At 36.9% G+C, this 26,042-nt stretch overlaps 1 protein-coding gene across 4 annotated transcripts in view; it reads right to left on the bottom strand.

Moving 5' to 3' along the window:
- The window catches only part of MYO16 (myosin XVI), a 711,002-nt gene that overhangs the window by 143,288 nt on the left and 541,672 nt on the right, over positions 1-26,042 (bottom strand). For all 4 annotated transcript variants that reach the window (XR_008538898.2, XM_054665553.2, XM_054665554.2 and 1 more), the window contains exons 24-27: positions 17,360-17,435; positions 11,874-12,049; positions 9,261-9,341; positions 8,798-9,003 (exon numbers count right to left, since the gene is read on the bottom strand). Coding sequence is in view for 3 of the 4 variants with exons in the window: in XM_054665553.2 (XP_054521528.2) it covers positions 8,798-9,003; positions 9,261-9,341; positions 11,874-12,049; positions 17,360-17,435 (539 nt within the window). In the remaining variant the exon portion in view is untranslated. The remainder of the gene's footprint in view (positions 1-8,797; positions 9,004-9,260; positions 9,342-11,873; positions 12,050-17,359; positions 17,436-26,042) is intronic.

Genomic DNA, 26,042 nt, shown 5'->3' with positions numbered 1-26,042 from the left:
AGACTTTTTCCTTCAGTTGCATAGAGTTTGGATGCAGAGGCAGGAAGGGTGACCAGCCTCTTGCTGGAAGCCAGGCAAACCCCTTTTATGGTCTAAGGCAGAGATAAGCAAACTTTTCCTGTAAAGGGCCAGAGAGTAAATATTTTAGGCTTCGCATGCTAAGAGGCAAAACTGAGGATATTATATAGGTACTTATATAACCGTTTAAATGTAACCATTTAAAAATGTAAAAAAATATTCTTAGCTCTCAGGCCACATGAAAGCAGATGGCAGGCCAGATTTGGCTCAGTGGCTGTCATTTTCTAACCTCTGGTCTGGTGGTTGAAATGAACACATACATGGATATTTCCAGCATGATCTAATAGGCATATGATAATTGTATTATACAACACAGTTTGAACCTTAGAGATACCAACTTATCTGGTATTTTATAAAATGTCTTCCAAAGGAGAGGATGCCTGAGTGAACCTTGAATAGCAGTGAAGGAAACAAGGTAGAAAAGATGATGGGATTGACACATACGATGCCTCAAAATCTTTGAAACCACATGGTATGTTCAGGTAAGCCATATTTCCTTCTATCAGCACAACAAGTATCAAGTAACATAAACTTAATTCCAAAATTCCAAACACAATATATATAACTTTGCTGCCTATTGACACCAAATGAACACACAAACACGGCTGTTTTAGTTGGGGTGGGCTGCTATAACAACATACTGTAGATTGAGCAGCTTAAAAAACAGAAATCTATTTCTCACAGTCCTGGAGGCTGAGAAGGCCAAGATCAAGGTGCCAGCCACATTCTTGTGCCAGCCACATTCCTATGCCCTCATTCAACTTTAATTACCTTCTTAGAGGTTCCACCTCCAAATGAAGTCACATATGAATTTACAGGAGGACACAGTAAGTCCACAGCTGTAGGCAATCCAATTATGTACCATAATTTGCACATAACTTTCCTGCTGCTTCTTTTATTGTTCCTCCTGTCTCCAAACTAGTGAAGTCTCTTGCCATTGAAGACAGAGTCCTTAAGTCTTTATAATCCCGCTCTGAAGCTGTATTACACAAGTAATAAACAGAAAAAAATATTGACAAGCATACTTTTCTACATTTAATCAAAATAGTATCCTCTCAACTAAAGCAATCCTCCAGTTTCAATTAGAAAGACTCAGAATGATGGACAGTTATTACAGCCAAGATACCATGATGCAAATTTACAACCTCATGTCCACCTACAAAGTCCAACAAATGTCCATTATCCACATTTATTGTCATGTCAGACTTCAGAAACAATAAATCCCATTCCAAGCAGTGGTTGCTTACTTCCCAACGGCAAAACTGGACATTTTTTTTGTTGTTGTTCAAGATTTTTGTGGTAATCATATTCTTTCTTGTATACTTAATGAAGTCATTTTGATAGATTTTTATTCCCTGACAGTTAAGACAAGGTGATATAAATACAAAGTAAATATTTTGCATAGGGATAATACATTCTTTACCTGAAAATTTGGTAACCAAACAAACAACCAAAAATTTCTATTAAATTACACCTCAAGGCTTTGTTTTTTATAATGATGTTTCCATTGCCTGGAGGCATTTCAAAGACTTGATGAGCTTCTTGAATACTCAAGAAATATTAAAGTATGCTATTTCTTGATGTAACAGTATTTTGATTGTATGTTACTTAAATTCTTCAGTTTCTACAGAAACTGATAATCTCTCTATGAATCGATATTTTTTGTAATATTATTTCAGACTGGCATCCTAAATGCCAGAGAGATAGGGGCAGATTTCCTCTAAAATAAATTCATAATTCCATTTCCACTGATATGCCATTACAGATAAAGATAAGAAAGAGAAATCACATCTTATTTCAAATAAAGGAATGCTAAAAGAAATGCAAAGAATTACCTAAAAGTATCATTTCTCATCCTCACTATTCCTTTTTACTCACTGTACTTTTTACAGTATGCCTATGGTCTCTGTTATGCAGAAATATTACTTTAAAATGAACGACCACTTAATCTCCAATGCCAAGTTCATTTTGAAAACATTTGTTAAACACCGACAATGCACAAGCATTGTGAATGAATACGATACGATCCTCATTTAGAAGAAGTTATAGTCTATTGCACACATATAAAAATTATACTCAATTTTTAAGTATTAATTGCATTTACTATTTTAGCAAAAGCGTAATCCTAACAGAGTGTATATAAAACTGACTTGGAAATATACAAAAGCAAAGGTAAAAATAATTTTCTAATTTTATGATCTCTCTCTCTCTCTCTTTCTCCCTCCACTCTCTTCTGGGGAAATAGAGCAATTTGGATAACTGTTGGAATGATGGTTAGAAATGTTCACGTAGCTAACAAAGGTTACGCTGGACAACCACTAATGTCCCTCTAATGAAGAGAATCTTTGATGTCACAGATCTAAGGAACTCTAATAACATTAAGAAACAGAAAAAAAATACACTAAATGCACTTTTCTATTATTGGCTGAGTGAGATAAAGCCCATTTCGCATCCTGCACAGGTGCACCTCATTTTGTTGTGCTGTTGCAGACATTGCATTTTTCACAAATTGAAGCATAGTTTTTCCAACACGTTCACACTTCATTTCTCTGTTTTGCATTGGGTAATGCCGGTCATATTTAAAACCTTTTCATTAATATTATATCTGTTATGGTGACCTGCAGTCGGCAATCATTGCTGTGACTATTATAATTGTTTTGGGGTGCCACAAACCACACCAATATAAGAAAACAAACTTAATCAATACGTGTCATGTGTGTTCTCACTGTTCAACCTACCAAGTGTTCCCCCACCTCTCTCTCCCTCTTCTTGGACCTCCCTATTCACTGAAACACAGAATTATTAAAATCAGGCTAATTAATAAACTTGCAATGGTCACGAAGTTTTTACATAAAAGGAAGAGATGCACATCTCTCACTTTTAATCAGAAGCTGGAAATGATTAAGCTTAGGAGGGAAAGCATGTCAAAAGTCAAGACGGGCCAAGAGCTAGATCTCTTGCACCAAACAGCCAAGCTGTGAATGCAAAAGAAAAGTTATTGAAGGAAACTCAAAGTGCTATTCTTGTGGGCACACGAATGTGAGAAGGTGAAACTGCCTTATTGCCGATACGGAGAAGGTCTGAGCGGTCTGGACAGAAGATCAGATCAGCCACAATATTTCCTTAAGCCAAAGCCTAATCCAGAGAAAGGCCCTAACTCTTCAATTTTATGAAGGCTGAGAGAGGTGAGGAAACTGCAGGAAAAATGCTGGAAGATAACAGAGGTTGATTCATGAGATTTGAGGAAAGAAACTGTCTCCATAACATGAAGGGGTGAGGAGAAACAGCACATTTGATGTAAAGCTGCAGCAAGTTATCTAGAACAGCTAACTAAAATAATTGATAAAGGTGGCCACAGCAAACAACAGATTTTCTATGTAGGTGAAATAGCCTTTGATTGGAAGAAGATGCCACCTAGGAATTTCACAGCTAGAGATGGGACAATACCTGGCTTCAAAGCTTCGAAGGCCAGGCTGACTCTCTTGTGAGGGGCTAATACAGCTGGTAATTTTAAGTTGAAGCCAATTATCATTTGCAATTCCAAAAATCCTAGGGCCTTCAAGAATTATGCTAAGTCTACTCTCCCTTTGCTATATAAATGGAATAACAAAGCATGGATGACAGCACATCCATTTCTAAAAAACAATTTTACTTCAAGTTCTGGGATACATGTGCAGAATATGCAGGTTTGTTACATAGGTATACGTGTGTCATGGTGGTTTGCTGCACCTATCAACCCGTCATCTAGGTTTTAAGCCCCACATGCATTAGGTATTTGCCCTAATGGTCTCCGTCCCCTTGCCTCCCAGCCCCCGACAGGCCCCAGTGTGTGATGCTCCCCTCCCTGTGTCCATGTGATCTCATTGTTCAACTCTCACTTATGAGTGAGAACATGCAGTGTTTGGTTTTCTGCTCCTGTGTCAGTTTGCTGATAATGATGGGTTCCAGCTTCATCCATGTCCCTGCAAAGGACATGAGCTCATTCTTTTTATGGCTGCATAGTATTCCACGGTGTATATGTGTCACAATTTCTTTATCCAGTCTATCATTGATGGGCATTTGGGTTGGTTCCAGTCTTTGCTATTGTAAATAGTGCTGAAGTAAACATACATGTGAATGTGTCTTTATAGCAGCATGATTTATAATCCTTTGAGTATATACCCAGTAATGTGATTGCTGGGTCAAATGGTATTTCTGGTTCTAGATCCTTGAGGAATTGCCATATTGTCTTCCACAATGGTTGAACTAATTTACACTGCCACCAACAGTGTAAGAGCATTCCTATTTCTCCACATCCTCTCCAGCATCTGTTGTTTTCTGACTTTTTAATGATCACCATTCTAACTGAGATGGTATCTCATTGTGGTTTTGACTCAAGATGGATTAAAGACTTAAACGTAAAAGCCAAACCCATAAAAACCCTAGAAGAAAACCTAGGCAATACCACTCAGGACACAGGCATGGGCAAGGACTTCATGACTAAAACACCAAAAGAAATTGCAACAGAAGCCAAAATTGATAGATGGGATCTAAATAAACTAAAGAGCTTCTGCAGAGCAAAAGAAACCATCATCAGAGTGAACAAGCAACCTACAGAGTGGGGCAAAATTTTTGCAATCCATCCATCTCAAAAGGTCTAACATCCAGAATCTACAAGGAACTTAAACAAATTTACAAGAAAAAAGCAACCCCATCAAAAAGTGGGTGAATCATATGAACAGATACTTCTCAAAAGAAGACATTTATGCGGCCAACAAACATATGAAAAAAAGCACATCAATTTACAGCATGGTTTACTAAATATTTGAAGTTCACTGTTGAGAACTACTGCTCAGAAAAAAATTCTTGCAAAATACTGGTGCTTATTGACAATGCACCTGGTCACCCAAAAACTGCTGAAGGAATTGAATGTTGTTTTCATGCCTGCTAACATAGTATCCATTAAGCAGCCCATGGATCAAGGAGGAATTATGTAAGAATAGATTCTCTAAGGATATAGCTGCCACAGGTAGTGATTTTTCTGATGAATTTGGGCAAAGTAAACTGGAAACCTTCTGGAAAGTATTCACCATTCTAAATGCTCCTAAGAATATTTGTGATTTATGGTAGGTAAAAATATCAACATGAATGGGATTTGGAAGCAATTGATTCCCACCTTCATGAATGACTTTGAGGGGTTCAATACGCCAGTGGAGAAAGCAACTGCAGATGCGGCGGAAACAACAATAGAACCAAAATTAGAAGTGGAGCCTGGAGATGTGACTGAACTGCGGCAACCTCATGATCAAATATTAATGGATGAGGAGTTGCTGCTTATGGATGAACAAAGTGTTTTCTTGAGATGGAATCTGCTACTGGTGAAGATGCTGTGAACATTGTTGAAATGACAACAAAGGATTTAGAAATTCCATAAACTTAGTTGATAAAGCAGTGGTAAGATTTCAGAAGACTGACTCGAATTTTGAGAGACGTTCTATTCTGGGTAAAATGCTGTTGCAGCTTCGCATGCTACAGAGACATTTTTCATGAAAGAGAGTCAATGGATGTAGCAAGCTTGATTGTTTCATTTTAAGAGATTACTACAGCCACCCTAGCCTTCAGCAACCACCAGCCTGATGGGTCAGCAACCAGCAACATCAAGGCAAAATCCTCCACCAGCAAAAAGATTATGACTTGCCAAAGACTCAGATCATTGTTAGCATTAGTTAGCAAAAAATATTTTAAAATTAAGGTATCATATTGTGTTTTAGATGTAATGCTATTGCACAGAACAGATTATAGGATAGTGCAAATATAACTTTTATATGCAGCGGGAAACCAAAAACTTTATGTGATTTGCTTTATTATGGTATTAGCTTTATTATGGTAGTCCATCACTGAACCTACTACGTCTCCAAGGTCTGCCTGGATAGTGCTTCTGAAACTTCAACTGCATACCAGTCACTGAGGAATTCTGATGAATTTGCAGATTTTGATTGAGTGAACCTGGGGTGAGGCTGGAGATTATACATTCCCCACAAGTTTGCTTTGATCACCAAGGCACTGGCACCCTTTCAACATTTGGCTGGGGGGAAGCAAAACAAAACAAAAACATTGTCCCCAGATGACTAGAGATTCCATGCCAGGGGTTCTCAAAGTGCCGTTCACATGGCAACAACATTAACATCAGCTGGAAACTTTTTAAAAATGCAAATTCACAGGCCTCGGCTAGACCTACTGAATCTGAACTTGGGGTGGGGAGCCCAGGAATCCATATTTTAAGAAGCCTCCAGGTGATTTTGATGTGCACTCATGTCAGAGAACTGCTGTTTTGGGTAACACTAAAGAGGGAGTTACTACAGTTAAACAAATTGTAACGTCTCAAGGCTCATCACCCTCTGAGGCCCCCGCAGATCACTTCCTGAGACCTCAGCCATAGGACTGACACTCTCCATTCTATTTCATATTGAATCATCTCTGGAGCTACAAACCAGGGGGAGCCCGGTCCCTACTCCCTGTTGATACTGATTCAGAAAGTTTGGGATAAATTTGGGGAATCTATTGTTTTAAACTTACACAAGAACATTTTTAAACTCGAACCAAAGGCCGTCTACACTTAAGAAGGTGGGAGGGCTGACCTTTAATACACACACTATAAAATGTAAGAAATACCAGCTCTTAACAGGCTCGGCATCTCTGAAGACTATGAAGGGATATCCACCGAGGGACCAGAAAAAGACGAGTCAGGAGCCGTCCTTCCCAAAGCCCTGCAACAGTCAGTGATAGCTACTACGACTCCTGTCCAAAACAACCCCCAGAAGTATTATATCCAGCTTTGGTTTATTTCTGCGTAAGCCCAACTTTGTAGTTATTCCTTATAAGTTAAGAGACAACATGTCTATTATCTCATTTACAAGCACTTTTTAAATTTTAAACACAAATATCTTGTCTATCTGAAATACATATTCTACAGTTTAAATACATCCATCACCATGTGGTTCTGCTTATCTTCTATCTTCTGAACATATTCTACTACCCCTTTAAAATGGAAGGCTCAAGCTGAACTCATATGTTGTTTATTTTCTTCTATGTGTCTTTATAAAATTTACCAAAATGCACAATAAGTAAATGCGGCTTCTTTCCTCTGGGAAAACAAATGCTATAAAAATTAAACACAGAATTTTAGTCATCGTTTAAATATTATTCCCTTTGTTCTGAATTAAATATTTCAAATGTAGTTATTTAAGTTTGTTGGCTTGCTTATTTTGTTTTTGTTTCACAGCTTCCTCAAAATAGTGGCTCACATTGAACTAGTCAACAAAAGTCTTAAAATCTCTCTTTTTTGGATGAATGGTTTATCAAACAGACTTTTTCATACTGTAGTTGTACAGTTAATTTTTAAACATAAATGCGAGATTTCACACTTGCAATACTTATATTAGTTTACATCAGTATTATTTTAAGATCTCATTTTATTTTATATAGAATTACCAAATGTCTTCTGATTTCCTTTTTGCCCACCCCTGTTTTATTTTTTGAATGCTTAAAAACAGATAGTCTCATTATTTTCACCAGGATTGTAATATCTTTCAAATATCTTTGAAAGCTATCTCTGATCCCAAATTACCTTCTTACTATGCTTCTGTAACACTTTGTAATATTCCAACCCATGTAATATTCCAACCCTTTGTAATATTCCAACCCTTTGTAATATTACAAGCACTGAATGGCCATTATTTGTGTATGCATTTACCTGTCTAAACTGGGACATTCATCAAGCTAGAGTGTATAGCACAACAATGTACCTAAAGATGAGCCCTGGAATAGTGCTTAGCAGCATATATCTGTAAATTAAGTTACTACCCATCAACCAATTTACTTAAAATGGATTCATCAGTGAGGATTATAATTTACTTAAAGTCAGACTAAAGTTTCTGATCAAATAAAATACAAATGAACAAATACGTAGCCTGAGGGGATGATGTTGCTTTTGGTGAGTTTAGGTGCTTCTTGCAAATGGCTGGGATAAGGCTGCCATGGGAGAAGGGCTAATACAGACATGAAGATGAGGACACGTGACAAGAGCTTATCCTAGGAATGAGTGCACTGTCTTGCGCACAGTGTATTTTTCAGCTGAATGTACTGAAAACAGAGGTCAACAAACTTCTGTTCTAAAGGGGCAGATAACAAACATTTTACAAATATTTTACACCATGGCACACTGTCTATCTCTATTGCAGTGCAAAAGTGGTTACAGACAATATGCAAAGAAATGATTGTGGCCATGTTCCAATAAAACTTTATTTACAAAAACAGGTGGTAGGCTGGATTTGGCTGGCCCTTGAGTGTAGTTTGCCAACCACTGATCTAAATAATATTTTGTTCATATATAAAAGGGGAAATAATCACTTACATACATTCTCCTTTTAAATAATAAATAGTAAATATCATATGCAATCATTTTATAAAACTTTAATCCAAGGAAAGCCACACTTTGAAAGGAACATGAGAATGGTTTCCAAGATACTGTCCTCAGTACAGTTTAATTATTTTTTATGTGAGCTTTGTCAGTGTATTTCATTGTTTCCCAGAATATTTTGTTTATTGGAGATAGAAAAAAGTAAACAACAAAAGCAATGCCAAAAAAGACAACAGAAGACCCTTGCTATAATAGTGTCAGTGTCAGTATACTGCACTGAACAGCAGCTAGAACAACGATTTTAAGAGCAGAAGAATTTACCTTGACAGGAAATCCGAGAAGGAAAGGCGAACAGGGTATCCATATCGGAAGATCTTCACCATCTCCAGGACCCCAATATATTGTAGCTGAGCAGACACGTAAAAATTATCAAAAGTATCTGGCAGCTTTGAGTTATTGGGCCTGATGCAATGAATGAAGTGTGGAGTGCACTTCTGAAGTTTTCCAATAATATCCGTTAGTGATTTCTAAGGAGAGAAGTAAAACCCAACTGATTCTCCAAAGGAGACACTAGCTAAAAATATAAAGCAGTTTTTAAATAAAAAGTCTTTACGTCTTTAAATCTCATTATGCATTTACTCTGTGTGTGTGTGTGTGTGTGTGTATGTTTAATTTTTTTCTGAAGATATTTAAGTTGTCAAAAATGGGAAAAAAAGTCTACATAAACCCTCTTTAGTTGCTATAAACATACATTAAGTTTTTGAAATCTGAAAACGTCACTAACCCTGAGTTGTGATGCTATGGTGACTGGATCTCCTCGTTCCAATCTTTGAAGAAATGTAGAAGTTCCTTTCTTTTTTAATAACTGTAATAAAAACAAAGACAAGAAGGACAGGAGAAAAGAAAGGAAGGGAAAGGAAAAGAAGAAGGAGGAAAAGGAGGGAGGAAGGGGAAGGGAAGGGAGGGAAGGGAAGGGAGAAAGGAAGGAAAGAAGATGGAATGGAGAAAAAGAAAAAGTGAGCAAATTTATTTTACTAAATTTCAGTTCAGAAGAGCAAAATATTAAGTCTCACATCCATGTACATTCACTTACAGGCAAATGTGGATTTAAAACATAGTTCGTACAAATCAGTGCCAAATGATTTTTGTAATTGTGTATAAGTTGAGGAAATGGGCAACTATTTGTAAAATAACAACTGTTACTGCCAACCTTTCAAGTACAGGGCTGTTGTGTAAATCAGATCTATCACCATCCTGCACTCATTTTAGTGTGAAAATAAACATAGATCCTCATTTGCTTGGTGGTACAATAAACTCATTATCATATCCTGGTTATGCTACTAACTGTTCATATTTATCATGAAATGTGGTTTACTCTGGGGCAAAATGATGGTGTTTTATGTTACAAAGATTTTATGTGTCAATTATCATTGGTTTGTTCCCTTAAATTTAACTATACTCAGGAGTTGAATGAATGAATGGTCTGATGCTTTCTTACCAAGTTTTTCTTCCCTTTCCTCCTCTTCCTCGTTTTATAACTACTAAGAAAAGGTTACTAAATTACCTATCTGTAAAAAATGGTAGTAGACTCTATTTTTTTCAAATAAGCAAATATGTACAGCCCTGAAAAGAAAAAGATCATATGTAGCAAAGATTACATGATGATAGAGACACAAAATCAGTGAAAATGAGGCCAAAATGAAATAAAGGGCAGAAATAAAGGGCAGAAAGTAATTAATTAAATTCCACCCAGGGTTAAAAGGAACCTCAGCCACTAACCTACTATTACATTTCACAAAATTATATATTAGACTAATGGACTTATTGATCTAAAATCGTTTTTCTTAAAAAAGGTCTTGATACAAGAAGGAAATCTGAGATAACATTCTTGCGGATTTAGTGCTTTTGCTATTATGACAATAGCTCATTTTCTTCTGTTAAGATGTACTGTCAATCTAAAGTGATTCATTGGTACTGACAAGTGAACGTAAAATGAAGTGATTGGGCCAAGATCAACCCATTTTCTACAAACACAATACAATGTGTCATGCTCAGTTAAAGAGTAGGGAAAATCCTATTTTCCTGGCCACAGGGGTGGCTGTGCATGGATGAAGGCAGTTTGAAGGGAAGTGAGAAATAGAACATTTAAGGAATAATCATAATAAATAGCTGTCTGTCCCTTGAAATGGAACACTCCAGTTCCCTTTCTGGGTGGAGGAACTACTGTGAATTACCTCCCTTCTGCAGTCCTTTAGGGAAAAGAGTAATGGCACCTAGGCTTCGTAATGTTTAATAATTGAGGTTAGCAGTGTGTGATGGTTTTTGCTCTTGATTTTTAGGATGATTGAGAAAAGAAGGGCCAGAAGGTTCAGGAAGACCTCCAGTCATAGAGATCTTTCTTATAAGGATAAGCTTGTGTTCTTTTTTTTTAATGTAAAAAATGCCATTTTCTATGTGGCAGAGACTAATTCTCAGGATCATTTAGTTCTAAACAACTACATCAAAGGATCTTTTATTCTAGAAGCCACTGGCTGGAGCACACACTCACACACTCACTCACACTCATATTACACATTTTGGCGACTCTTCTAAAATAGAATTGAATTTAATTATGCTTTTATTTTAATTGGTAAGTTAAAATGTATTCCAGAAGCTGCAACAATTGCATTTCTAAAATTGATTGTCCTGAACACCTTCCCAAATATATTCCTCATCTTTTATAGTTTTGGTAGACATAAGCAAAACACTCTGGAATACCATCTGGCACTGGATTCTGAAGAAACCTAAAACATTCCATACATGTTTCCTATCAGTTTGAAACAACTCTTCACTGAGTTTTTAGTTCTCTTTTGGCACATAGAATCTTGAGCTTGTGTATACAACCAAACTTTTGCGAGACAAATATACATTACAAATTAGTATAATACAATAAAATTAAACATCTACAAACATGCAGTAAAAACATCCTAGCACCTGAACAACACCCTACGTCTATAAGAGAAACAACAATTTATCATTTAGAGACCTCAGTTATCTGAAGTGATTAATATCAACAGAATAAGATAGCTAAGTTTACTCCCTCTAAGCCTACAGTATCTGAAGTTACCTTCTATTCATCAAAAAGGCAGTCACAGATGAAACAGAACTGGGACGTTGCACAGACAACCAATAAAATGACTCAGACTATACTTACTATTAAAATTGTCACTCTGCTGCACCTTCCTCTACTCTTCCTTCATTCTGACGGTTATACATCAGATAGGCATTCTTTTCCTTAATACTTTCTATTAGAATATCTATTTCCTTGGTATTTAAAATTGTGATTTTTTTTAAAAAAAGAAGCAAATATACTTATCAAAATTGAAAATAATCCAACAATAATCACAAAAACTCCTACCTTACTAAGTTCTAGATAATTCTTGTTTTCTCCAATAATTGAAGAAGCTGTCATTTTCTTACTGAGCAGGGCAGACTTATGTCCTCGGAATTTAAAGGAAGGATAGGCAGATACGAGGGATCCTGTTTGTGACAATTTCGACTGGAACAAATGATTGATCACGACATTTTCACTAGCTAGGAGATAAATAAATGAATATCGTAAGTGGCACTAAAATTATTACTTAAGCTTTGAACTTATTCTTCATACAAGAGCTCTAGCCATTGATTCATCCTGGGTGCAAGACGTCATTCGTTCAGCAGATTGAGGAGTCTACCTTTTCCTGTATCCTTATTTTATTTCTTCCACTATTTAATATCATTGACAAATTCTGACATTCACTATCCTTGACCAGGAGTCTTGATCCCAACTGGGCCTTGCTCTCTAACTGAGTAACACTTCTATCCTAGTTTTCAGAACCAAATCTTACCTGCTCAGACCTAAGGGGCTTTTGTGCACTTGTCAAATCATGAAGACTTATGGTCTCTATTAGAAACGCCCCATTCCAGGAAAATAACTACTCAGGAAAATGTTTCCCCAGGACCTAACTCACCTGTCTCAGAGCCGTCTGTAAGTACCTGTGAGAGGACCTGCCTTACTTGGTGTACCAGTTGCTAGATGAAAGAAGGGAAAAGAAGTGTCCTTTTATTTAAAAAACAAAACAAAACAAAACAAATAACAAAAAACACAGTTAAGTTGAAAAGGTAAAAGCAAAATGATATATTTTCATGTTTAAGTTATAAAAATCAAAGAATTCTGAGTCCATGAGTCCATATTCCTTTCTTGACACCTCAGGGAGAAATGAGAGCTCAGACGAGTGGATTTTGGATTACAAATTTAAAAATCACAAGGAAAACAATGCATGTGGTGGTTAAGGGTCAAAAGGAATGTTTGTTGTGTTACTTATATCTGAATGTAGGTGGTTTTTAAGCCTAAGTGTCCTTTCCTATAAAATAATGATGACAGTACCTACTTTGAGAATCACTGCAAAATTAAAATGTGAAATAATGAACATAAATCACTAGGATCACGCTTAGCCAATCAGACAGTTGGCAACGTTTTGTGGCAAAGTGTTTAGTTTCTGCCTTTGCCATACTCAAATTATTTTGCCTGCCCAGGTGCAAAATGCGGGTGACACAATATATATCTGTAATGCTTTCCATTTAAAAAAATCCCTACATTAGGTAATAAATGAACAGGGAAGCAGGAAGAACTGTCAGGAAAAGGAGATACAATTATGCAATGCAAAAGGGGCCCTGTAATGTTGGGATGAAATTAGAGATAGCAAGAGAAATCCATGATTCTTAATACAGAGTTACAGATCTATACACCTATATGTTATCTATACTTACATCTTAAATGTTCAAATTCCAAAAGGTCCTAAAAGCAATCATACACCAGTAGCAATGAGCTCACCCAGCCTCCAGATCTTGGAGTTTCTGAATACCATTCTTTTCTAAGATAAATCAAGGCTTCCTGAACAAATGTCTGATTCTACATTTGAGGCAAGGTAAATGATTCTGGAACATTTTTGGAAGGCCAGAATGTAAGGCAGTGTTAAAAAAAAAAAGTCAGGAGACTATGTCAAAAAGAAATAGGAGCTAGCTTGAAGGGGTTCTTACTGGTCAAGTCTTAAACAATTTTAGCATCAGTATAATCATAGTAATTAATCATTATTCATTGAATAACATAAGAATCCATGAGTGTACACTCATAAATAAATAATTAATAAAGAAGTGGGAATTATTATAGTAGAATGCCACTGTTTATTGAAAGATGGGGTAAGAAAATCAAAATTTTGCAATCATGAGAAATAATTGATTTAGGCAAGAATCATGAATGCATGTAAAACTAATGGGTAAAAGTTTGATGAGGAACAGAATATTTACATAGTTTCAAAGTACTTTCTCACAAATTACTCATTAACAACAAAGGGAAAACAGCAAGCTTTATGTTAGAAGAAGCTGAAGAGCACTGCCTTATCACAGTGCTCATGGTGAACCTGTTTCAAACCGTGACTGCCTCCGAATGTGATGTGCCGAGAAGGATACCCCACTACCTCTTGGGACTCCTGGCCAAAAATTCATAACCTGCTTCTAATATAAAGAAATAGCAAATAAACTCAAACAGAGCGATTTCTATGAATTAACTGGCATTAAAAAAAGTCATGAAAGAGAGAGAAAAGCTGAAGAACTGTCTCAGATTTAAAGGAAAAATGATAACTAAATGCAATCAATGATCCTGAATTAGGAGAAAATGACCATAAAAGACTAATATTAGTGGGACAATCGGTAAAACTTTATATGAATTCTGGATTAGATATGAGTAGTACATCCCTGTTGAATATTCTGATAATTTACTGAAGTTATGTAAGATAATGTCCCGTCTCAGGGTGGGCACCAAAGTATTTAGACAAGAAGAGGCAAGCAACTTACTTTCAAACGATTCAGAAAGTAAACACACACACACACACACACACACACACACACACACACACACACGACAAAGGAAGGAAAGAGGAGAACAAAAGATGGAAAGAGATAGAAAGAAAGATAGCAAGAGGGTAAAAGAAAGGTAATGAAAAAATGAATCTGGGAAGAGGATACCTGGGAGTACTTTATAATGATTTCGTCACTTTAAGTTTAAAACCACTTCAAAATAAAAAGTTAAATGATAAATACATAATAGTATAGCCAACTTAAATAAATAATTATTATTTAGATTTATAGCAGGTCTATGTATAAGTGAACCCACAGATAAGCAATGCAACATTTTATTCTTATAATTGAGAAAATGCCTCTAATAAAACTGAAAACATTACTGAGAAGGTAGGTAGTACAAAAAAAAATTTAAAAAGAAAAATAAAAAAGATTTAAAAAACTGAAAACATGAGACATAAATATGGTCCAAAATATGTAACTGACCCAGTTTTGTATTTTCCCTGAATCATGTGGTCAGGCTGCATGAAGATATAGCAAGATCCATGTCATCCTATGGGCACAGGGAGATGCCATCATGCTTTGGGCCCTAACGGGAGAGCCCTGACCACAGCTGAGCACATGGCAGGAGACAGCAAGTTCCTCCAGGACTTTTAAGAGAACTCTACTATCCATTTGCCTCTTAAAACCGAGCAAAGGAACTCCTGGTGAAGAGGCATATTTCTCTCACTGGGATTACAAGGAGTCACTGACCACAAACCATTTTCTTCATGTCACTCTATATAAATACTGAGAGCGGAAGTGTCCCTCACTGGGATCTACAAGCATTGTACAAGGTCTTTCTACCTGTAAAGTGGGATAACCTAACTTATAAGCAAGTGTACAGAGACGCACAGCAAAAAAAAAAAAAAAAAAAAAAAAAAAAAAAAAAAAAAAAAAGACTCAATAATTATTAACATAATTGACAGTAAATCCTAAATTTTCCTAAATCCTAAAATTTTCTATTCCTGTGAGCAGAATTAAAAGTCTGGAGTTCGGCTTTTTTTTTTTTTTTTTTTTCTGCCTCCTTTTGAGTGAAGTAGACTTTACTTCTAATCTTAGGCACTAATGAGTGTATTTGCTGTGTGTCTCTATGAGCTGTCTCCAAGCTCCCTGACTGTACCTGGTTAGTGGTCTCAGAGACTCAGCTCTGCTTGTGCACATTCTACAACAGACCTCACCATCTTCCTCAACTGGGAGCTTTTTGATGCTACGAAAATTGAATTAGATACTATAAGCAAAGTACCTGCAAATAAAAATTATTATTTATGAATTACACTTGCTTTTAATAAATATGTACAAGCATCAAAGTATTTCACAGATTCATAAAACATGATGGCAACCACAAATATTTTGCTTTTATGATAGAGTGAGTGAGCAATCATGGCTCCTGAGCCAAACATGGCCCACTGCCGGTTTTTGTAAATAAAATTTTATCAGAATACAGTCACATCCATTTGTATTGTCTACAGCTGTTTTTCACATTATAACAGCAGAGGTGAGTAACTGCGACAAGGACCTTATGGTGCACAAGGTCTAAAATATTTATTCTCTAGCCCTTTACAAAAAAGAAAATCTGACACCTCCTGTATAAATACAAAAGGGTACATCGTAAATTCTGTCCTTTTGCTCAGAAGCACCTTCCTCCTAAAGAATAAAAAAAAGACTGAATTGTTTTTTCCTGGAACTTTTTTTTGTACCAATTTACATAAAAGAATGATTTTAAAATACAGGGACTCTATTAAGATAAGCAGACTAGCCATCATATTTTCATTCTAAATATATATATACACACACACACACATATCCTATTAACATGAAATACAAAAGTAAAAAAAGCATTGTGTAAACTTTTAAATACATGCTATATATTAGATCTCCATAAAAGATAGAGAAGTGCATTATAAATAAAAGTGCAAATAATAGCACACTAAAAGGAAGATTTTCCAATGATAATAAATAAGACCAATTCTTTTCCGTCTTCATAATGTTATTCTTCGTTTTTTTTGTTAGTTTTAGCTAAGAGAACTCACAATAAACATAAGTTCTGAGAAGCAAGCAGAATAATCTTCAGTGAAAAACAGTGTATTACAGCTATGCTGCTGTAATTTGAGGCAAATATGTTTCTCAAACCAGAAGTGATATAGATTTCTTATTTTCAATGCTAGAGCATTCAACTATTTCACGAAAAAGCCATCCTGTGCTTCTTTTAAAGATGAATGACGATTTCATTTATAGCAACTTAAAGCATACAAGATGCAATGTTTTAATTCACTATAAAGGTTATTAGAAAAATGTGAATCACTGCAGAACTGCTGTTAAGAAAATAATTACTGGAGGCAGAATTATGTATATATGTATGAATATACATTGAATTATCACATATATACATTTTGTATACAGTCTTGTATATAGTGTAGAATTATAGTAGATATATGCATATAAAGTATTAATGCTCATTAAGTAGAAGGGTCCTATACATTTAAACTTACTTGTGTATACATATATATACTCCTTCTATTTCTTCTCCTCCTACATAGTGAGCATGAATATTTTATAACTGAAAGTACATAAGAATAAAATACCACCCTTAGTTGTGCTCCAGAGTCATCTTAAGTAATGAAATTCTCCCTGTTGTGGCTTAAATAACGTTGGAAGCCATACTCATCTTCATTAGTCTTCACAGAAAAGCTTTTCTATATTCAACCCACTAAAGTAGTAAAGGTATTTTACATTTCTATCTGCTAAAAGCTTAGTTAAATTATGGTTTCCATTGGACTCCAAATTACATTGTAGCCAACATATAGTGCAGCAAGACCCATTTCTTATTAGTCTGGGCATTAGAATGCAAAAGGCATTTCAATTATGCTTTAGCTGGTAGCATATTTTCTAGGAAAATATTCAGAGATAAAGAAATAACGGATGCATGGCATTTTAACCAGTGTAGGGCAGGAAAAAAAATCAACTTACTTTTCATTACAAATAGAAGATTCTGTGAAAGGGAGTCTTTATTTTTTTCAATCGCCCCAACAACATCATACATTACCTAGAATAAAAGAAAGCAGCATAATTACTAATGATTCAACATGACTGTGAAAATAAATTCCTTTAAAGGATAACTTGACCCAGCTGAAGTTTTAAAATATTCATAAAAGAAGTGTCTTCAGGTCTTACAGTTCACGTTACATGCAAGTTCCAAGCTATAATCTGCCTGTTCTCATTCTGTACATTAAACAAGGGAACCCTCTTCTGTTCTATTTTGTGAAGGTCTCCTTTGATCACCAAGTTTAAGAGCAAATAGTGACGGTTCACATTCATGTAGTCTCCTTTATTCTTAAGGACTCTAACTTGCTCAGAAAACTCACTAAACCAAGTAAACATACTTGCGAAACTTTTGGAATGAAGTGTGATTTCAGTTTGAGAAATTTAATAGTCTCCTAATTTAAAAAGTTCTGCTTGAATACTTAAAGAATTAGTACTCTTAAGTCTTTACGATTAAGAACACATAGGAAACAATTAATTCTGGATTTCTAAAGGGCAATCTTCTTCACCATAGGTGATTTATGAATCAATTAGAAGGATGTTATAATTTTATCAGCCTACTAGTAGAGGCTGAGAAACTTGATCTTTGAAGACTGAAATAGTTTGTTGTCTCTCTTAGTGTCAACTAAGTGTGAAATCTCAGTGGTCATGGGAAGCTGATCAGCCACACATTCTTTAAAAGGCTTACCTTTGAAAATATACCTTGGGGCACAGACCACGGTCAGTGTGTCATAGTCTGTTCTCTGCCCAGTGTGGACCGGTAGTGGATAAGGGGAGACACAAAACCAGTGAGGCCTCTTTACTCCTGAGCAAGAGTGAGCAACAACCAAGAAAGGGGGTGAGCATCAGCCATGAGGGAGGGCGAGCATCCACCATGAGGGAGGGCGAGCATCCAGCATGAGGGAGGGCGAGGATCCGCCATGAGGGAGGGCGAGCACCCGCCATGAGGGAGGGCGAGCACCCGCCATGAGGGGGGGCGAGCACCCGCCATGAGGGGGGGCGAGCATCCGCCATGAGGGGGGGCGAGCATCCAGCATGAGGGAGGGCGAGCACCCGCCATGAGGGAGGGCGAGCACCCGCCATGAGGGAGGGCGAGCACCCGCCATGAGGGAGGGCGAGCATCCGCCATGAAGGGGGGCGAGCATCCAGCATGAGGGAGGGCGAGGATCCGCCATGAGGGAGGGCGAGCACCCGCCATGAGGGAGGGCGAGCATCCGCCATGAGGGAGGGCGAGCATCCGCCGTGAGGGAGAATTTGCCTCCTCGCCTGAGGGAGAGTGTGCCTCGCCCATGCGGGAGTATAAGAGTTATGCCTGTGGACATTTGAGTGTCACCCATGAGGTAGTATGGATGGCTAACCTGAGTTCTTTGGGAATTTTGTCTAGAGAGCCCAGAGAGGACTGGATTCTTTGCAGTGAATGGATATTAGAGACAGCAGAAGAAACTATGAAGAAAGGGCTGTGCAGACTGTGGAAGGACCTGGAAAAGGTGGGTGATCCCTGCTGCAACTTCCTTTCTATAGGCTTTTATATTTGCATCTGCCACAGTGGGTGCCTGATTATCTCCACCTTTCCCATAAAGGCTGAGTTTTTATTCTTTGCTGTTACAAGGTCCTAAATAAAACAGAAGTAATAAGGCATCCCACACATTCCCAGGTTTTCCAATAAATTTGGGTCAGAAGATCAGTTGAGCTGGGGGACAATGCCAAAATCTTAAACTACTTTCAGGTACAAGTAAACCATTACCTAATTATCCAGTTTGCACTTGTGCCACCACATGGCTTAGTGATACTGAAATGTGAGCTACATATGATGTGACACACCATACGTTGTTAAATGTGAACAATTTATACAATCTAGAGCAATGGTTCTCAATCATAGCCTCCAGGGGACACTTGGTCGTTTCTGGAGACATTTTTCCTGTCACAACTGGGGGTGATAGTTGGGCAGAGATGTTGCTACACATCCGTGTGTGCACAGAGAAGCTCCCACAGCGTGGAGTTATCTGGCTATAAATGTTCATAGTGCTGAGGTCAAGAAACCTCCATCTAGAGGCTTGGCTTCCCTATGCCTTCCTGAGTTAGGAGCAGCAGTGCCCAGCAAAACCATGGAGAAGTCAACACATCTTCAAAGCCACCTGGAGCTATGTGGAATTAGGCAAGTCATTCAATGTTCCAGTGCTGCAGTTTCTTACTTGGTAAAATGAGAGTAAAAATGCATTACCACACTGTTAATATTGTGATGTAATATACATGAAGGTTCTTAGGGCCGAGTGCGGTGGCTCACGCTGGTAATCCCAGCACTTTGGGAGGCCAAGGTGGACAGATCACGAGGTCAGGAGTTTGAGACCAGCCTGACCAATACAGTGAAACCCCATCTCTACTAAAAATACAAAAATTAGCTGGGTGTGGTGACAGACGCCTGTAATCCCAGGTACTTGGGAGGCTGAGGCAGGAGAATTGCTTGAACCTGGGAGGCGGAAGCTGCAGTGAGCTGAGATCCTGCCATTGCTTTGTAGACCAAAAACAAGTTATTTGAAGTATAAGCGGTTACAAATAGTGTGGGTAATCTCTACAAAGTCCTACTGTGTTGTGCTCTTACCCAACCATGCTCACATGACTTTAGTAGTTATTCCAATTCACTTCTAGAAAATTAATGGAAGTTGAGATAATTTCTTCTGGCATACTATATAACAGGTATGATCATCAAATTCTGTGAGTATCAGTGATTCGTTTTTCACTTTATTCCTAGCTTCCTCAAATGTCATTTCAGTTACATCAAAAAGGACTATGAATTTACTAAAGATCTCATCCAAATGCCTCCAATCATATCCTTCTCCACGACTTTGAGTATTTCTGGTGCAAATATTTGGAAGTACCCTACCTCCAAGATATTCAAATCCTGACTCTCATCTCTAATAGCCTATTAACGTTATTCTCTTCCACTTTCTAAACATGCTTTTCATTCCCACTGGCATCTCCCCTCCTTCAATTCATCCATAGTTTCTAAAGCAACGGCCTATTTTGACTTCTTTCAGGTCTCAAGAAAACCTGAAACTTAGGGCTTAGCATTTAAGTAGCAAAAGCCACTGATAAGCTGCCACCATTTTTTTTCATCATAGTCAGTCATTCCTAATTGTAGTGAATGACATGGCCAATCATTGGATCTGACTGTAATTCGGTATCATTTGCATCTGCCACAAATTCATTCTGACATCTCAGATGGACCCTGTCTGGCTGCTAAGAAGTTCCCCAATTCACCTCTTGATAATGCCACATTACAATCCTCACAGTAACTGTTAGAAATCTTTTTGCCTCTTTTCAAGCTTCCAGCCCCAGCCCAGATTGGCTCATTCTCAGAAGATGGCCATATTTCTTACTTAAAAATTCAATACTCTCTCACTTGAAATCTCTGAATCATTCATTCGTCCTTCTCTCCTTCCTCATGTTCACTGCTGCACGTTATGTAGATTAGAAACCACGGTGCCATCTGGGATCCCCTCCCCCAGGATGGCTCCCTGTCATCTGCCAATGGCTGCAGCTTTCCCCTCATTTTCCCTTCAATCCCTGCTTTTTTATATTTACTACCTTCACACTAGTAAAAACCATCACTTATTATTTTGACAGACAAATAGTCAAAAAGGCTAAGTACTGGCCTTTTTACATCCTCACTTTAATGCAACACTGCTATTTGATGCATATATTAAACTGAGAATGTCATTTCTCCTGTTCAGAACCTCTGACCCTGTCATATAGAGTCCTCCTCTATATAGCCACAATCTACAATTCTAGCTTAGTCTCTGCATGGAAATCCGATGATTTCAAATGAAACACACACGCACACACATGCACACACACGCACAACTGGACCATCAGAGTTTCATTAAATACATTTCTTGCCTATCTTTGTTCATGCTATGGGCTTGTTTTTTGATGGTGCTTCCAAACTTCCCTGGTAAAACTGCTACCAAGTGTCCTCAGGGCGATGACTACGCATTTCTCAGTTCTGTCTCTGCAGCAGCCAGCACAATGCCTTGTCTATTGGATGCAATCAATAATCATTTAGTGAAATGGATAGCAAGTTTTGGTTATACTGTAACTAAATATAGCATAACATTGTGCTGTCATTTTTATTTAATATAATGCTAACTAATCTTTCATCAGCACAAGATAATGTTCTTTGGAAAGTTCTCATACATGGCACCTGGTTTACGTGGATATCTAGAGAAAATGCTGAAGGTTTTCCATTCAAACTAAAGTAAAAAAACTCCATTTGGAGACTTCAATTCACTGTTACCTGGGAAAATGCATTTAACATCCACATACAACGACAAACATTTGCTGATGGCAGTTTGATTTTTGTAGGAAGCATAGTGTTTAGTAACTCTTTTTTTATTGCTAAAAGGACATTTGTATGAAGTTAATGAATTGTGAAGCAGGTGAGCTTAATTATTTTTGCGATATTAGACAAGCTCTTTACATTCTTTGAGTCTTTCTTAATGTGTTAAATAATATTACCTAAGGGCCCTCCAACTTTAAAAGCCTTTGACCCTATCCATAAGATATAGATGACCAGTACTGACAGGATTTGAGTTGACAGATGAACACAAGTATTAGAGACTATGCAAATAGTTTATACATTTTTTCATAATAGTGCAAACAATTGATAACATGTTACATAAAATTGGCATTCGTGGATTGTTAACACATGGTTGCAAACAGTGTTTTGTTGTTGTTGTTGTTGTTGCTGTCTTTTCCTGGTGCTAAATTTGGAATCAAGTATTCCCTCCGGGACATCTTGCAAATTTTTGTGAAGAGAAATGACATGGAGACCATCTGAACTGTAAGGATTCACAATAGCACATTGTGTGATTGAGTACTGGATCAACCAATGTTTCTAGGTATTTCTAGTGGACACAGCCAAGTAATTTAAATACACAACATAAACATGCACACACAAGCATGCACAAATACTTTTCTTTTCCATTTAAAGATAAAATACTACTCGATTCCAAATTAGGTCTTTTAACTGTGATACTTTCCTTGATCAGTGAAGTTTCATATTGGCCTTGTCAAAGGCAATTTGAGGGCCCAGCCCAGTGGCTCATGCCTGTAATCTCAACACTTTTGGAGGCCGAGGCAGGTGGATCACTTGAGGTCAAGAGTTCGAGATCAGCCTGGTCAACATGGCAAAACCTGTCTCTATTAAAATACAAAAACTAGCCAGGTGTGGTGGTATACGCCTGCAATCCCAGCTACTCGGGAGGCTGAGGCAGGAGAATCGCTTGAACCCAGGAGGTGGAGATTGCAGTGAGCCGAGATCACGCCACCACTGCACTCCAGCCTGGGCAACGGAGTGACACTCTAGTCTCGGAAAAAAAAAAAAAAAAGGCAATTTGAAAATCGAAATAAATGATGTCCATTTATGCCCTTTATTGTGTCTACATGTATCCTGTTTCTATTACCATTAAATATTTTTAAAGTTTTAATTTTGAAATAAGTTTAGATTTGTATACAGTTGTAAGAAATGATACAGATAAATCTTGTGTACTCTTTACTTAATTTCTTTCAATAGTAACATCCTGCAAAACTATCACAACCAGGATATTGACATTAATGCAGTGAAAATATAGAATATTTACATCACCACACGGATCCCGCATGTTGCCAATTTATAAACAATTTCACTTCCCCAAAATCAGTTGAGTCCCTTTGTGTGGTTCTATTTCTGTGTCCTTATTCCGTTCCATTAACCTATGTGTAACATGCTTTAAGGATGTTAAATGGAGAAGGTGAATTCCTCCCACTTCATTCTTCTTTATAAACATTGTTTTAGCTATTCTATCTTCTTTACCTTTCAATGTAAATTTTAGAATGGTATCATCTATACCTTTATATCTACAAAAATTTTACTGTGATTTGGATAGGAATGCATTAGCCTATATGTCAATCTGGGGAGAACTGATTACTATGATGATTACTATTAAATTGACACTATATTGTCTTCAAATCTATAAACATGAAATGTCTTTCTTTTTATCTAGATCTTTAATTTATTTTATCAGCATTTTGTGGTTTTCGCCACACAAGTTCCCTACATATTTTGTTAGATTTACACCTAAGTATTGCATTTTTATGAGCAATTGTAAATGTAATTGTATGGTTGACTTCAATGCCCATTGCTAGTATACAGAAATACAATTGATTTTTTGAATGTTTATCTTGTGTCTTGTGACCTTGCTAAAACTCACTTATTAGTTCTTTGAGTCTTTCCTTTCTTTTTTTATGGTAGATTTCTTGGGATTTTACACAAAGGCAATTAAATAAGCACAGGTTTATTTCCTCCTTTCCAATCTGTTTGCCTTTTATGTCCTTTCTTGCTTTATTACACTTGCTAGAACTTCCAGCAGCCTATGTTAAGAGAGGTGAGAGCAGACATCCTTGTCTTGTTTCTGATCATAGAAGTAAAACATCCAGATTTCACCCTTAAATATAATATTGGCTGTAGGATTTTTGTAGAAACTCTTTATCAAGTTCAGGTTATCTTTTCCATTCCTACTTGTCTGGGAGTTGATTTTTATCATGACTGGATGTTAAATTTTATCAAATGCTTTTTCTTCATCCTGTGATATAATCATGTATTTTTTCTTCTTTGACCTGTTGATGTGATTGATTACCTTGATAGATTTTGAGATATTGAATCAGCTGTGCATCCCCAGAAAAAGAAAACAAAAACCAAAACCGTTCTTTTTATATATTGCTAAGTTCTATCTGCTAATATATTAAACATATTTTTTCACCTATATTCATGAGGGATGTTTTTTGTTTTTAATTTTCTCTCTCTCTCTCTCTCTCTCTGTGTGTGTGTGTGTGTGTGTGTGTGTGTGTGTGTGTGCTACTGTCTGTGTGGTTTTGGTGTTAGGATAATACTTGCTTTATCAAATGAATTAGAGAGTATTCTTTTCTATTTTCTAGAAAAGACTGTGTAAAGTTGGCTTTAATTTTCCTTAAAACATTTGGTAGAATTCTCCAGTGAAACAATCTGGAATAGGAAGCTTTTTTGAGAGACTTTAAATTACAAATTCATTTCTTAAAAGTTATGGGGCTATTCAAATTGTCTGTTTCATATTGGGTGAATTGAAGTAGCTTGTGTTTTTTGAGGAATTGATCCATTCATCGAAGTCATAGAATTTATGTGTGAGAGCTGTTTGTAATATTCCCTTTGTATCTTTTTGATGTCTACAGGGCCTATAATGATTTTCCTTGTTTTATTACTGATATTGGCTATTTATGTATTTTCTATTTTCTCTTTGTCACTCATATTACAGGTTTATAATTTTTATTGGTGTTTTCAAAGAACCAGCTCTTTGTTTCATTGATTTTCTCCTTTTTTTCTAATTCCATTGATTTCTGCTTTTTTGTCATCGGTTTCTATTTTCTTACTGTGGTTTATTTTGCTCCTACGTTCCTGAGATGGGAGCTTAGATTATTGGCTTGAGATTTTCCCTATTTTCTAACGTACGCATTTAGTGATATACATTTCTCATTCAATACTATTTTAGCTGTGCCACACAAGTTTGACATGTTGTACTTTCATTTTCATTAGGTTCAGCATATTATTTTTAATTCTGTCAAGATTTCCCCTTTTATCCATGGATTATTTGGAAGGGCACTGTTAAGTTTCCAAGTATACAGAGATTTGGCTGTTTTCTTCCCGTTATTGATTTCTGGGTTGATTCCATTGTGGTAGGCAAACCTACTCTGTATAATTTCAATTCTTTTGAGTTTGCTTAGTTTTGCTTTACGGCCGAGCAGATAGTCCATCTGGACACATGTCCCATGGGTACTCGAAAAGAATATGAATTCTGCTTTCGCTGGTGGATGTGTTTATAAATATTGACTAGATCCTATTGGTGATGGTGTTGTTCAGTTCTCCTGCACCCTTGCCGATTGCCTATGTCATTGTTTTACCAATTGTTGAGAGGAGGGTGTTGAAGTCTCCAGCATCACTTTCTGTCTAGCTGGCTCCTTCCAGCACTTGGCAAGAGAAGGAAGGCACAGCCTCACTACTGCCTTGTCAGAGTAGATGTCTAGGTTCCTACCCAGCCTCCTCTGATATGCAAGAAGAATGAATCCTCATTATTTCTGGGTGAAGATAAAGGCTCTACCTCTCCATTAAGCCTCCAGTCATTCTTCCCTGGCTGTGGGATGAGCAGTGGAATGGGCTGAAACACTTCTTTACTGCTTCCTACATAGCCTTCATAAATTGGGTAGTGGGGTATTATCTCTGCACAGTGCTGGAAGTCCTAACCCCCTACCAAGCCTCCTTTGATATCATCACAGTGGCAGGGAGCTAGGAGAAAAATATCCATTTAGAATCTTAGCACAGTACTAAGATCCTAAATAAACCTATGCATTGAAAAATTGTGCACACTAAAAGGAAAACTGTAATTTCAATAAATATAACTAAAAAGATTCTTTAAAATTTTGATTTAAAAAATATAACAAATTTGATTCTAAAAAAAAGTATAATCTGGACTAAGACAGCCCGAATGTTTTCTTTTTGTCTTAAATGAATACAAAAGCTTTGTATTCATCAGGGTTCTCCAAATGA

Source organism: Pan troglodytes, chromosome 14 (genome assembly GCF_028858775.2).
Source record: "Pan troglodytes isolate AG18354 chromosome 14, NHGRI_mPanTro3-v2.0_pri, whole genome shotgun sequence".
NCBI classification, from domain to species: domain Eukaryota; kingdom Metazoa; phylum Chordata; class Mammalia; order Primates; family Hominidae; genus Pan; species Pan troglodytes.
The sequence above is the reverse complement of the archived record's forward strand: the minus strand, read 5'-3'. Positions and strand labels throughout refer to the sequence as shown.